The 14,675-nt window shown below is 35.7% G+C and overlaps 1 protein-coding gene across 1 annotated transcript in view; it reads right to left on the bottom strand.

The window, feature by feature from the left end:
- PCDH15 (protocadherin related 15) overlaps positions 1 to 14,675 on the bottom strand; it is a 743,572-nt gene that overhangs the window by 166,407 nt on the left and 562,490 nt on the right. The window contains 1 exon segment of the mRNA XM_032608284.1: positions 853 to 969. Coding sequence (XP_032464175.1) covers positions 853 to 969 — 117 coding nt within the window.

Genomic DNA, 14,675 nt, shown 5'->3' with positions numbered 1-14,675 from the left:
GTTTGTTTTTTGCGGTATGGGGGCCTCTCACTGTTGTGGCCCCTCCCGTCGCAGGGCACAGGCTCCAGACGCGCAGGCCCAGCGGCCATGGCTCACGGGCCCAGCCGCTCCACAGCATGTGGGATCCCCCTGGACCGGGGCATGAACTCGCGCCCCCTGCATCGGCAGGCGGACTCCCAACCACTGCGCCACCAGGGAAGCCCTATTAGTTTTATATGCTATTTTTAATACATTAAGAAACAATATTCAGGAAAATTTACCTCACTTCTGCTATAATAATATTTTAATTAGGAACCCTCTATCTTGAAAGACAATTTAGGGCATCTCAAAAGATGCCCTGAAATTCTGGATAATAAAAGAATCTATTAAATATGTTCTAAAAGCAATACAACTTCAGTTTACCAAAATTAACACATTCAATATAATATTAGGTCATATGTTGATTTAGTGTTTGCTAACAAAATATGAATAAAATGTAAAATACCTAAGGATAAAATTTATCCAGGCTAAATTCAGCTTACAATATTCTAAATAAAGAACCTGAATGATATTGATTACAAACGTAGACAATTCTTTCTATACATATTTATCATTAGTACTAGATAAATTGATAAACAGTAAATGTTGAATCCCAGTAAAACAAAAACCATATCCCTAACTGTCTAAGTTCAATAATAATTGCTTGAAATATGGTTTGTACCTGTGGATGCAAGAGGCAAAAGTACATCAAATGTATGTGAGTGAACAGAGTGGAACTCACACAGACTCACTGCACTGGGAATTGGGTCATTTATAAGTGTTAAAGATTTTTCTCACTTTAGTTCAGGGTGTTAATCAACGTCTTCTACTTACAGGAGGGTCTGCATCTTCAGCATAAACGGTTGTGATAGGTGTACCCTTGGCGGCATCTGGAGCCACTATCCCTTTGTAGATCCGTTTACTAAATACTGGAGGATAATCATTCATATCCTGTAAAAACACAATTAAGAATTTAGTGCTTCTGTTGAAACCAGGTGAGGTACACAGTGACTAGACCGGCTCCATCTCTTCATATCACACAACCCATTTGCCACTGTCAGCCTTCCATCCTCTCAATTCCATTACACTCACTTCAGAATGGCACCCCAGAGGAAACTGCCAGAGTTCCTATACAGTATCAATGTGTGTGATACCTGCCCCATTCTACCAAAGGCCATTCTACTCAAGTAAAGAGGCTGTCACACACCCTGTGCTCCTCCAAATACATCTTTCAGATATTTGGAGTGATGTGTGAAATTTTCTCTAAAGGTACTTCTAATGGTATGATGCAGTTTTGAACTCTGAAAAGTAGGAAAACATTCATAAAAGGTGCCCTTCTATGAGACAGGTGTAGAAGACAGTATTTTTGTTTGTTTTGTTGTTGTTGCTTTTAAAGAAAGCTCTTTAATGTTTCTGTTGCAATTGCAAATTCTTTATATATATACTTAGCATAATAGTATGATTATAACATTTCAAATGCAAATTGTGAAATATCCTTTTATGCCATCTTACATTTTTACAAACATAAAATGATTAAAGGATGTTTTCCCTGCACCACACTACAATAATGACACATAGGTTAGATGTTCTCAGTCAGAAAACAATTTTAATTTATTTAAAGATTTTTCAAAGTGATTTATATGCATCCTTTAAGTTTTCACAATTCAATGATATAAATGCATTGCTATTATGTTTATTCATTAAATGATATTTATCAGGTTCCTCCCATTTTTATGACCCAATGCTAGGCTCTGGGGACAGTGTGGTGGCTCAAGAAAAGATGTTCCTGAATTTGTCACTTAACTGCCATTTGACAGGTAAAGTTACTGATTCTGCCAATAGCTTAGCAACGTCGCCTAAATTAATCTACTTATTTGGCAAAACCACTAATTAGTCTGGTCTCCTGAGAGCAAGACCATGTTTTTCTCAAACATTTTATCTTTGATGGAGAATTTCAAATCATTTTTTTTCTCAAAAATAATGTTTATTAACCTGGCTGATTTATCTTTCCTAAATTTACTTTTTAAAAAAATAATCATTGCACCCTGCATTTTGCAGGGCACTTTTGGTCAAATATATTTGAGCCCCAAACTAAATTTGTTAGTTATCTTATTCTCCTTGTCATCTTTTTCTCACTTGATGTTAAAAACAAAAGAAGAAAAAAAAAAAAGAAGAAGAAAATTATTCTACACAGTCTTTGATATTTGCTCTGATACAACAATTTTTTTGCACAATGTAAATTGGAAACACACAAATTAACTGATTAAAAACACCTCTTTTTGCAAAGAGGTCAGGATAATTAACTATTACAATCAAATCGAGCTTGCTTTTATGTTCACAATAGACTTCTGAGTCGTGAATCTGAAAAACCCTGTAGATTCTAGTAAAAATTGGAGACCTTGAGCTGTAAGAAAAACTGAAAAATAAAAAACATCATTTTCTCTGTTTTGACATGTAGTATTCACAGCCTCTACATGAAAAAGACTTCCTTTATAAATGATGAGCTTTAGAATCTGAACAAGTAAATAAACCTAGGAAGCACTGGTTCTCTATAATGAGGAGAGTGGAGGGTATTGATCTTGAGGTTTCAGGCAGGGGGTGAATATATAAAACATTTGCATGCACACTTCCTCCTGCTTTCAAGAGTGCCAATTATTTTAACAAGTGAGTCTTGTAACCAAAGGGGTAGAACTCCTCTTGCACTCCTAAATTATAACTTCTGAAGGTTAGAAAAGGAGCCCAACTGTGATTTTTCTCTACATGAGTTTCCCAAATCACATAAACTCAATATATTCCTATGAATTTTCTTCTCCCGCCCCCCTCCCCAGGGGACATTAAAAATCTTAATGTAATCTTAATTCTTCAGGGAAAAAAATAATATGTGATTTCCTAGTTATGTCAATACAGCCGCTGACAGTGTTGAGTACAGTAGCCTTTTTATTTTTTGGCCGGGAAAGTAGTCACCGATCACCTTTTAACTGAACACACAGTGGACATTTTTATAATCTGGCTTCACAAACTGATTATACAGAAACCTAAATAATTGAACACCACTAAAAGACTGGTATCCCCCTTTGGTCTGCTTGCCACTGACAACGTGAAGAATAAATCAATACAGTTATTGTAGCTGTGTTTCTTCTTCTGGTACATTGTACATATTTTGAGGTTACAATCTTTCACTGTGGCTAAGCTGTGTAGCCAGTTGCACACAGTTCTTGCATGATGCATTATTTCAGATTAGAGAATTTACTGAAATGCAATGCCAAAGAGCATAATCAATACTTCATTATATTTATGCTCCAGGGATGTCTGAAGAAAAATGTACATAAATCTGCTTCTGTACAAATGCTCTACTATGCAGCAAATTAAGGATAAACTCCACTCTCCAAACGCAAGCCCTATTCTGTTGCCCATTGTTCCACTAGAGGGCAGTATTGACAGAAATAAAATTTCATTTTCTATTCTCTTGTTAACAATTTTATTATTAAGTTTCCTTTCTGTGGCTATACTTTTTGTTGGTCTGAACAAAAATTACTTTTCATGTTTCTAAAGAGTATTCTGAATATTACCATCTTGAACTAAGACTTGATCTTCTTAGAAAAAAAGATTGTTGTACAAGTACGCATAATTAGTTTCCATGTATCAAGCAACAAAAACTGCACCTGAAGATAGTTATCTAAGAGGAAGAAAATATGAGTTTCATTTATTTATTTTCTAAACTCGTCTAAAATAATCACAGAAACCATTTCTGCTTTGACAGACCACAGAGTAGATTTAAGGAATCTTTTTTAATGAGCATACCAGGAAGATAGGAACTTGCTGGTGAATTTACAAATTAATGGCACGTTCTCTATTGAAAGCGATGAGAAATAGATGACAGAATTTTTAATTTCTGGAATCATAGGCTGAAAGCTGTTCTCGATAAGAGGCTATTTTCCTGACAGAAGAGTACTAACTGGTTATATTCCGATCATCTTTCTTTAAATGATGAAAATATAGAGAACGTCAGCCCTCATCTTAAGCTCTCATGCATGCTCTGTGAGGAGACCAGATGGTGTGCGCCAGTGGGTGGAATGGCTCCTACAGTACCCTCTAGTGTTATCACTAGCCACATAGAACCGTTGGCTGCCCTGCTCTCTGAAATCCCTTAAGGCTTATGGAGCTGATGCCTCCTCTTCCTTGGCAGACGACACAGTTGATTTTTTCCTCTGCCTGTTACCAGTTCTGTTCTGCACTACCAGACACCCTCTATTTACTCTTTCAGTTGTTTTTTTTTATATTATCTACCTTCTGCTGTTTCTTCCGTCTTGGTTTCTTTACTTGCCTTTCTGTCTTTTCTGACTTCTCTACCTTCTCTTGTGATTCTGCCACATAGGGTCATAAAGGCCCTATCTCCAACCAACCAAACAAATCTTTCCTTTTATGTTTTGCATGGGGCTCTCTTAAACACAAGTTACAAACTTACCTCAATGTTCTTTTTTGTTTTTGGATCAAAACCTGTACTGGGAAGATTCTTTCTTAGCTGCCTAAATTTGTTTTTTGTTTTGGTTTGGTTTTATTTCTGAGTTTGAAGCTTTTCTGGATTCTTGGGGGATAGTATTATCCCTAATGTAAGGTAATCAATGTTACACTTTGCCACAAGTAGCAAAATGTACACTATAGCTCTCAGTATCACAAATATTGATGGAGCTCCCACTGTGCATTAGGTAGTACTTTAGGTGCTGGGGATATGGTTACCACCAAGAAAGATACAGTGCCTGCTAGTACTGAGCTTACAGTTTAGTGTGGAAAGCAAAAAATAAATAAATATTAGCAAGTGTGATGGATGTTATGAAAAAGAAAGTATAAGGATGTGATGGGAATATATAGTTAGGAGTTTAAATTTCACATAGGATGCATCTCTGTTACCTGAGCAACTGCCTCATCACTCATGCACTCTGGCAGGTAAAACAGTCCTTCAAAATTGATGGTTAAATTAGAAGAGGTTAACATTGTGTAATGTTGACAAATCCACTAATTTAATATAAAATTCGATTCCCATCTAGTTTCTCTGAACTGGAATGGTAATATAGGGGGAAGGCAGTTGATAGGTTTTTGGATTTTTTTTCCAAGCCATGACACTGTGGTCAATTGGGAGAATATGTGCACATTCTAAGCTTGAATATTTGAGCATCAATTCAAATAACATCACCCTATTTCAGACTTCCTCAAAAGTGCATCACAATTATATATATATGTATGTGTGTATGTATATGGTTTATTTTTACTGTATATCAGACGTTATGCTAAGTGTGTTAAATTTATCATCTCAATTAATTTGCCTAAAATAGATGTTAGCTATTATTATTATTGTTCCTATTTTTAGAATAAGGAAACTGAAGCTTAGAGAAATTAAGTTGCTCACGATTATCCAGCTAATAAAGGGTAGAGCTAAGATTTAATTCTGGTATGTCGGATCCTAAAGGCATCATTCTGCTACTTGCAGGTGAGGAGAAAGGGAACTGGCAAAGTCATCAGAAGATTATACATAAAATGACTTGAGTAGGATTTTCATTAAAATTCCACACATAAAATTTTAAATACCTCTTTCCAAAAATATTTTACATTTTTAAGAATTCTTCTAACTAGTTACTACAATTTTATCTTGGCAAGCTTCTAAACACTGCATAATTCTAATCTATTTCCCTGAAGATAATTTTTATAATTATTTATGAAGCTTTTTTTTTGGTAAAAAGAGACTTTCAGCAGTCATATTTGTACATTTTAAACAACTTATTCAATATTTAACCCTACAAATAGTTATTTTCACTAAAACCTAATAAAGTTTTTTCCAAATTGCATTCTTTGGAAAATTAGTCCTATCAAAAGCTTTACAAATGAAATTCCATGATCAATGGTGGGAAATCACGTTTTATTTTCTTGAGATTCACAACATACACTAGCATATTTAAGGCTCCTATATAAAGGCCTACGGCATAGATATCGGTTTATTTTTAAATATACCAGTGTTTCCCAAATCTACTTGTCTATGTAATACTTTATGTATGAGACACCCAGTACCATCTTGAGGAGCTAGTGCTCTATGAAGTATATCATGAGAGACCCTGATGATGATAATATATTGAAGGCACAAATTATTACTGTTTGGAATACTGTATGACTTTGGTGAAGTCAAGTTCTCAGAGTACATACTGAGGACACCAACATATCAAGAGTGCCCCCCTGTATGAGGCAGCCAATTCACTGGGGTAGAGATCGCAGCTATAGTCATGATAGGATTGGAAAATGGTACCAATGCTTAGCAGTAACTAGTATCAACAAGGCTTATCAGCATCTATTGTCCCCACTGGGAGAGCTGTGGTAAGGCAAGCCTGGTCTCATTTGCCTTGGCAGGCAGGGAAGAATGTGATCATCACTGAAGGGTAAAATTAATTAATTGTGTATACTCTATAAGTAAAGCATTTTCTTGGGACTCCCAGAAATCAGTGGGTGATATATGGGGAGCCATAGCAATATAAATTACTCCTGTTTAAGATATTATGTTATCTCTGGGCTTGTACATTTTTATCTGTTTCCTCTGGTTTGGTTCTTCAGTGAAAATATGTTACATCTTTGTTGTAAAGCTGTAGAATAGCAGAATAGGCAGATACTTTAAGAAACCATCTGAATCAGCCCTATGACACACCCTCCTTGATGTATTCATATTCTTTAAACACGGAAGTGAATATATTAGAAAGAATATACTCTTAAGAATCTGATAGCACAGAATAGAACAGAGGGTAATATTTGAAGGCCATAGTCCTAAATGGGTATTTTCTCCAGGTGAACCAACCTCAAGGTGAAAATCAGCAAGTCATAAAAAATAATGATCAATCGGGAGGAGGGAGGAGGGTTAAATTAGAAGTATGGGATTAACACACCGCTATATATAAAGTAGATAAACAGCAAGGATTTACTGTGTGGCATAGGGAACTATATTCAGTATCTTATAATGGAAAAGAGAAAAAAATATATGTATGTATAATTGACTCACTTTGCTGTACATCTAAAACTAACAATATTGTAAATCAACTATACTTTAATAAAAAAAAATAATGATCAATTAGACCATAATCCCACTAGTTGGTCCATTGAAGATATCTTTTACTCAGTCTCCTCCCTCCAGAGCAAGGGAAGGAAAGATGCTATAAATATTGAAATGTCCAGAGTTTCTGATTTGTTTGAATCCTGGATTATCTCCTTGTCTCTCAAACCACAGTTCCTTTGACCAAATCAAAACAAGGACTCTACTAATACTGTCACCACAGAACATCAGCGGCAAATCACTGCCTGTCAGGTGTCCATAGTTTGGCAAATGCCACCTTGGTACTGGGCATTGAGTTTCTATCTATCTTCTTTCCTATACACTTTGGGGGTAGGAACATTCCTTTCCTTCGCAGAAGAAGAAACCACTCTGAAAGATGAAAATGCTAGCTCTATCTTCCAAGACTCACCGTATTTCCTAATAACCTCAGCCCTTCTAGATGGTCTTTCATTTCTGGTCCCTCCATCTATCCCTGCCTACTCCCATACCTGCACCCTCTTTTACAGGTAAACACAACCAGGGGTGAATTCAGTCTCCTTCCTTCACAGAAGCATCTCCCTCACTCTCTCTCCTACTCGCATGCAGCCATTCTATCTAAAATTACAATCAGCAAATGACTTAAGTCATCTGTTTATCTTGGACAAGTTCTTTACATTCCTTTTAATGCTACCCAGAATTATATACACATTTAAATATTTCAATCTTTCTGGCTTATATTCAGCTTTTGGCTTACTATAGAAAACAGATCTTCTCTTTCCGTGTATTTTCTATATTATATTATTATAACTCAGTTTGTAAGGGCAGATTTTTCTCTGGATTTTATGTCTAAAACTATTTAGAATTTTATTTCATTTTCCAGAGGTTTACCCATATCATGTAATTTACTATTATCACAGATTCAATTCTTATAGATATTTAATAAATATACAATGAAAAAGGCCTTGTTTTATAAATGTTCTGCAAAACCTTTGCAACAAAAATACATATTACTTGTACGATCATGATTAGTTTTGTTTTGGATCCTTGAAATTTGACACCAAGAAAGCTCTTTGCAGGTGTCTGTGATAAAATTCCATTTTCCTTCTACTGTGAAAATATTTTTCCTTTGAAATAAATATTATTTCAATTATCTCAAATACTTCAATTTCCCCATTATCACTTCAATTTTTAAAAAGTTTGATGGACTAGATAGGAAGTACCTGATCTTTTTTTCCTTCTTTACAAAAGAAATTATGTTTCTGCTCATTTTCAAAGAGAGATCTACAAGATGCTTTCCCCTTGGTGACTGTTTTGGGTAGAAATATCTCTTGGCAAATCCTATGCAATTATGTTATCAGTAAAACAGCTTGTCAGTACTGCAAGTTAACAGACCAACAGCAGAAAATTTGCAAGCTTGGGAAAGATTTACATTTGTAGAGAAATGAGAATTGTATTCCACTCTTCCCTTCAAAACAAACAAATACGATATTTTTATGGGCCCCAATAGTATACAATACAGTTTTAAAATTCTCTTTGTGATAATCTTATCCTGAGTGATCAGGAGAAAGGAAAGCAAGTGTCAGCCTGCATTTGGAGAAATGTTCACCAAATTTTATTATGCTTAAATAACCTTGAAAAAGAAAACAAAGTGGCACTGAAAAATGTCTAGAATTAAATATTAAGTTTTGTTTTAAATGTACAATAATCCAGAAATAACTTTGTATAGGTCAGGAACCCCTGACCAATGAAATAGTTTGACTTCTCTAAATAAGATAGAGCAACTGAGACAATAACATCACTCTTATTTCTAAAGAAAGAAAGAGCCCATCAATGAGCAACATTTCGCACAAGCTGATGTAGAATCCTTGAGTGAATCCCCTGTATTAAAATAAAGGGGTGGTTAGGGAATGTAGAAGGCATTTTAAGAGACTGAAGTCCCAGATAGAGAATGAATCTTATTTAGTGCACATCCTGCTTGTTCAGATGATAGTTTGGGACTCAGTTTGACACCAATGGCTTCTTCCATCAAAAAAAAAAAAAAATCCAAGCACATCAGTCTAAACTGAAATTAGAGCAGCCAAGCTAGAGTCTATGAGGGATTATAACTCTCCATTATCAACCACATCTATCCTGAGAGAGAAGGCTACATACCACTTGAGCATCCATCTTTGAATCTGGGAATTTTAGGGTGAAGGTCCTTAGTAGCAAATCTTTTCTTCACTTATTGCCCAGAACAGCCAATAGATGGACCATTTTTTCTATTTAAAATGTTTTTAGTGTTCAACACCATCAAAGCATATGGGTAGGCAAAACCAGGTAGATGGTCCAGAAGCCATTTTGCTCATTTAGTTCACTTAGGTCAGTCTCATCTTTTAGTCTTTTTCATGTCTTTACCTATCATGGCATCTTCATAACCACCAATATTATCATGTTCCTAAAATTTCTGTAAGCAGATTTCTAAATTTCTAAATGTCATAGCATAATACTGTGGCAAAATAATATTTCTAAATATGCACTGAAGCCCCTCAGGCCCTCGATGATTTTGTATTGTTCCTTGATCCTTCCCTAGACTACTAGAGCACTGAAAATCAATGTCTCAGGAAAGAGAGACACAAATAGAAAAGCAGCTTACCCAAGAAAAGATTTTGATAGTTCACATTGCTATTCCCAAAGAGAACTTAATGCTGAATAAAATTTTAAGTCCCTGAAATGATACATTTACAAATCCCTGAAACAGATAAAATTCTTAGGACAGAGAAACACAAAATGGAAGGAGTAGATACAGAACCATCGTGGACCCCAGAGAAAGAAGGAATGCAGACCCTAATAAAATACTCCAGATAGCGTTAGGGCATCTGAGAATGGAAAGGATTTGTGTTCCCCTTTCGAATGTATTGGGGTTGGCCAAAAAGTTCGTTCAGTTTTTTCCATAAGGTGACTCTAGTAGCTAACTTCATTCGAAAAAATTGTTAGAATGTATTGGGACAGCTGCCATATCAGCATGCGTTTAAAAAAAACAACATCAAAACTGGTGAATTTTTGTGTAGCCATTGTAATATTGAAGATGGAAGAAAAAAGCAACATTTTTGGCAAGTTATACTTTATTATTTCAAGAAAGATAAAAATGCAACTGAAACGCAAAAAAAAAAAAAGATTTGTGCAGTGTATGGAGAAGGTTCTGTGACCGATCAAACATGTCAAAAGTGGTTTGTGAAGTTTCGTGCTGGAGATTTCTCATTGGACAATGCTCCACGGTCAGGTAGACCAGTTGAAGTAGATAGCAATCAAATTGAGGCATTAATTGAAAACAATCAACGTTATACCACGCAGGACAGCCGACATACTCAAAATATCCAAATCAAGTGTTGGAAAATCATTTACACCAGCTTGGTTATGTTGATCACTTTGATGTTTGGGCTCCACATAAGAGAAAAAACCTTCTTGACCATATTTCCACATAGGATTCTCTTCTTAAATGTAATAAAAATGTTCTGTTTTTAAAACAAATTGTGATGGGTGATGAAAAGGTGCTACTGTACAATAATGTGGAACGGAAGAGATCATGGGGCAAGTGACATGAACCACCACCAACCACACCAAAGGCTCATTTTCATCCAAAGAAGGTGAGGTTGTGTATACGGTGGGATTGGAAGGGAGTCATCTATTATGAGCTCCTTCTGGAAAACCAAACAATTAATTCCAACAAGTGCTGCTCCCAGTGAGACCAATTGAAAGCAACACCTGTTACCATCAGGTAATGCAAGACCACATATTTCTTTGATGACCAGGCAAAAACGGTTACAGCTTGGCTGGGAAGTTGTGATTCATCGACCCTAATTCACCAGATGTTGCACCTACAGATTTCAATTTATTTTGGTATTTAAAAAATTCTCTTAATGGAAAAAATTTCAATTCCCTGGAAGACTGTAAAAGGCACCTGAAACAGTTCTTTGATCAAAAAGATAAAATGTTTTGCGAAGATGGAATTATGAAGTTGCCTGAAAAATGGCAGAAGGTAGTGGAGTAAAACGGTGAACACATTGTTCAATAAAGTTCTTGGTGAAAATGAAAAATGTGTTTTTTATTTTTCCTTAAAAACTGAAGGAACTTTTTGGAAGACAGCAGGACTCCAGGGAAGAAGTGACATCATGTGTGTACCAGCAGATAAGCCTAATTCAAGTGTAAAGTAAAGGCAATGGAATAATCCCCACATCCCACCCTGATTGCAGGATTATCTTAATAACAACAGCAAAACACACAAGAAAATCCACACTCAAAGATCTTACAGTCAAGAGCATTAGAGCATTTACCTATATGATAAATATAGTTATGCTAATCATATACTGGTGAAATCTTTAACAATCTTCTATGTTTTCATATCAATATTTTATTGTCTAAGAAAACCAATTGCATACCTTATTTATCAGGTAAACAATCAAACAAAAGTGATGATTTCTTGTACCATCATTTATACCTGGCAGTGCCCTTTAAGAATGAACATTGTACAAAAGCTGCCTATGACCTTCTGTGCCTTATAACCTGTGTACATACAGCCCTCTATGGAAAGCTGCTTTCAAGAACTGAAGTCATTCCCAGAACTTACCACATGCTTTAGGTAGCCAACTAGAACCAGATGGTGTAAAGTCCTGAGTAATTTATCATAGGTGAATTCTGCTAAACAATTTACCTCAAACACATTACAGGTTGTAATTCTAGGCATCTCAAGCGGCAAACTTTAAATGAACATAGGTTCCTATGGTTTTCTGAATGATCTCCAGAATCAGACAACCTAACAGAACTGGTGAGTCAAATAACTTGATCCCATTCAGTTAGGATACATTTCTAGTGATGTAAGGTGACTGCAAGAAGTACAAATAGTCCCGCTGTATAGCAGACCAATGTGTGGTTGCCAAATTTGTATTGCAGTTCTACCATCTATAACTAAATATTAATTCAAAATTTACACATACTTCCATGTTTTCTTCTAATTTCATAGATTTTATTTTTTTAACATGGAAACCTGGTCTCAGTGGTTACCTGGCAAAATCTGAGTCATAATCATAAATCATATATTTTTTGTAGAACATATACATTTGTGAACATAATATGAATTAAAATATCTATATTAAAGTGAACTTAAATTGCTTACCCAATTAATCTTATTCACGTATTTCATTCGTGGACTTATTGAAACTTTCTATAAGCTTCCTTGTAAAGTCTTCATTTATCATATAGATCTTCTGTATCCTTGTCACTCTCCCTGTTTCCTTTTCCTTCTCTCCTCTCTCACTCTTTTGCTCTCACTCTGTGTGAATCTGTTTCTTTCTGACTAGCTCTGTCTTTTTAACCATTCAAACTCCAGTCGGGTACCAGAGAAAACATGTTAAGAGGGTAGTTTCAAATTTGTACTTTCTTCCCCGGACCAAAAATCATACAAAACATGTTTATGAAAGTTATGTCACCAAAGAAATAAAGGTCATTTGAAGTCATTTTTTAGTACTAAATACCTTTAATAAAGCAGCTCGAGGATCATTTGTATGTGTATATTTGTAACTGAAGTATATTTTTCAACATCTGATACTCACACAACCTGTGTAAGAATCATCTGTGTACTTTTCTAATATACTGATGTCTCAGATGCTCCTGTGAGAAAGGTGCCCCTTTGGGAAGGAGAAGAGGGATCTGAAAGTTGGGTATGCAGCTCAGATGACCTTTATATACACTAACATGTGAGAACTGATGAATCTTTCCTCATGTCTTCTTTTTTTTTTTTTTTTTTTTATTTTTGTGGAAAACATTACCACTTTAATCATAGCAGATATTTCTGATTATCTTTTTCATCCATTGTTTTCTGGGGATTTGTCGGCTTCTTCCTATGCTACTTTAACAGCAGAAAACATTATTCAGAACATCTTTAGTGGCATCACTGAACCTACCCAGCCAAGCCAGCATTTATCTCCATATAACACCTTGCTGCCATACACATTTTTAGAAGACATAATCAGAATATTATTATCTAGAATCTTTCCTTCTTCATCTAACATGGTTCTATACAGTGAAACTCCAAGATAGATCAGGAATTAATCGCAGTGAAATCTCTTCAAAGTTAATCAGTGATATTAGGATGAAAATTTCCCAACATGAAACTCGATTTTCAAAAGATGAAGATGAAACCGAATCTGTTTATTCAGAGGGTGATGCTCAGCATCTCGTTGATTCCACATTCAGAAATATCTTGCAAAACTCTGGGTCTCAAGAAGCAGTTGAGCACAATAACACAAGCAGTGACAATGTTCTTATTGATAGAATAGCAGGTTTTATCATTAAAAATATCTGTCAACAACATCTTCATCCATTTGTGTATGGAAAGTTGTCATTTCCCTCATCATATGCACACTTTGATAGTATGAGAAGAAGGCAATGTTTTTTTGCCAGTGTTTACTCCTCAGCCTTTTTGGAAGATGTGATCTCTGGGGTTTTAAGCAAAATATTCCACAGGGTATTAGGTACTGTGCAAACAAAATCACTAAGAGATTCAGAAAAAGAACTGTTGGAAGCAGCTGAAAAACTCATATATTTGATAATGGAAGAATTCTCAAAAGTTCAAGTTAGCATCCTAGAAAATGCTAAGGAACAATTGTGCTTGCCCCTAGTAGATAGAGATATAGTGATAAAAATTATTGACACGGCATATAGCAAAGTTTTACAAGAACGTGAACTGGAACCTAATAAAGACCTTCTCAGTGACACCAAGACACTGGCTGAGAGGGTAACTAAAATTATCCTGGCTGAAGTTTTTGATTTCCGAATTCCTCCACATTTCATAGCAAAGCTGCCTTTTAAATCATATTCAAAACTCAGTGCTGATGTTTTGTTTTTTTTTTTTTAAACATCTTTATTGGGGTATAATTGCTTTACAATGGTGTGTTAGTTTCTGCTTTATAACAAAGTGAATCAGCTATACATACACACATGTTCCCATATGTCTTCCCTCTTGCGTCTCCCTCCCTCCCACTCTCCCCATCCCACCCTTCCAGGCTGTCACAAAGCACCGAGCTAATATCCCTGTGCCTTGCGGCTGCTTCCCCCCAGCTATCTACCTTACTACGTTTGTTAGTGTGTATATGTCCATGACTCTCTCTCGCCCTGTCAAAACTCACCCCTCCCCCTCCCCATACCCTCAAGTCCGTTCTCCAGTAGGTCTGCGTCTTTATTCCTATCTTACCCCTAGGTTCTTCATGACATTTTTTTCCCTTAAATTCCATATATATGTGTTAGCATACGGTATTTGTCTTTTTCTTTCTGACTTACTTCACTCTGTATGACAGACTCTAGGTCTATCCATCTCATTACAAATAGCTCAATTTCATTTCTTTTTAAGGCTGAGTAATATTCCATTGTGTACATGTGCCACATCTTCTTTATCCATTCATCCGATGATGGGCGCTTAGGTTGTTTCCATGTCCTGGCTATTGTAAATAGAGCTGCAATGAACATTTTGGTACATGACTCTCTTTGAATTTTGGTTTTCTCAGGGTATATGCCAAGTAGTGGGATTGCTGGGTCATATGGTAATTCTATTTGTAGTTTTTTA

Source organism: Phocoena sinus, chromosome 16 (genome assembly GCF_008692025.1).
Source record: "Phocoena sinus isolate mPhoSin1 chromosome 16, mPhoSin1.pri, whole genome shotgun sequence".
Classification (NCBI taxonomy): domain Eukaryota; kingdom Metazoa; phylum Chordata; class Mammalia; order Artiodactyla; family Phocoenidae; genus Phocoena; species Phocoena sinus.
The sequence above is the reverse complement of the archived record's forward strand: the minus strand, read 5'-3'. Positions and strand labels throughout refer to the sequence as shown.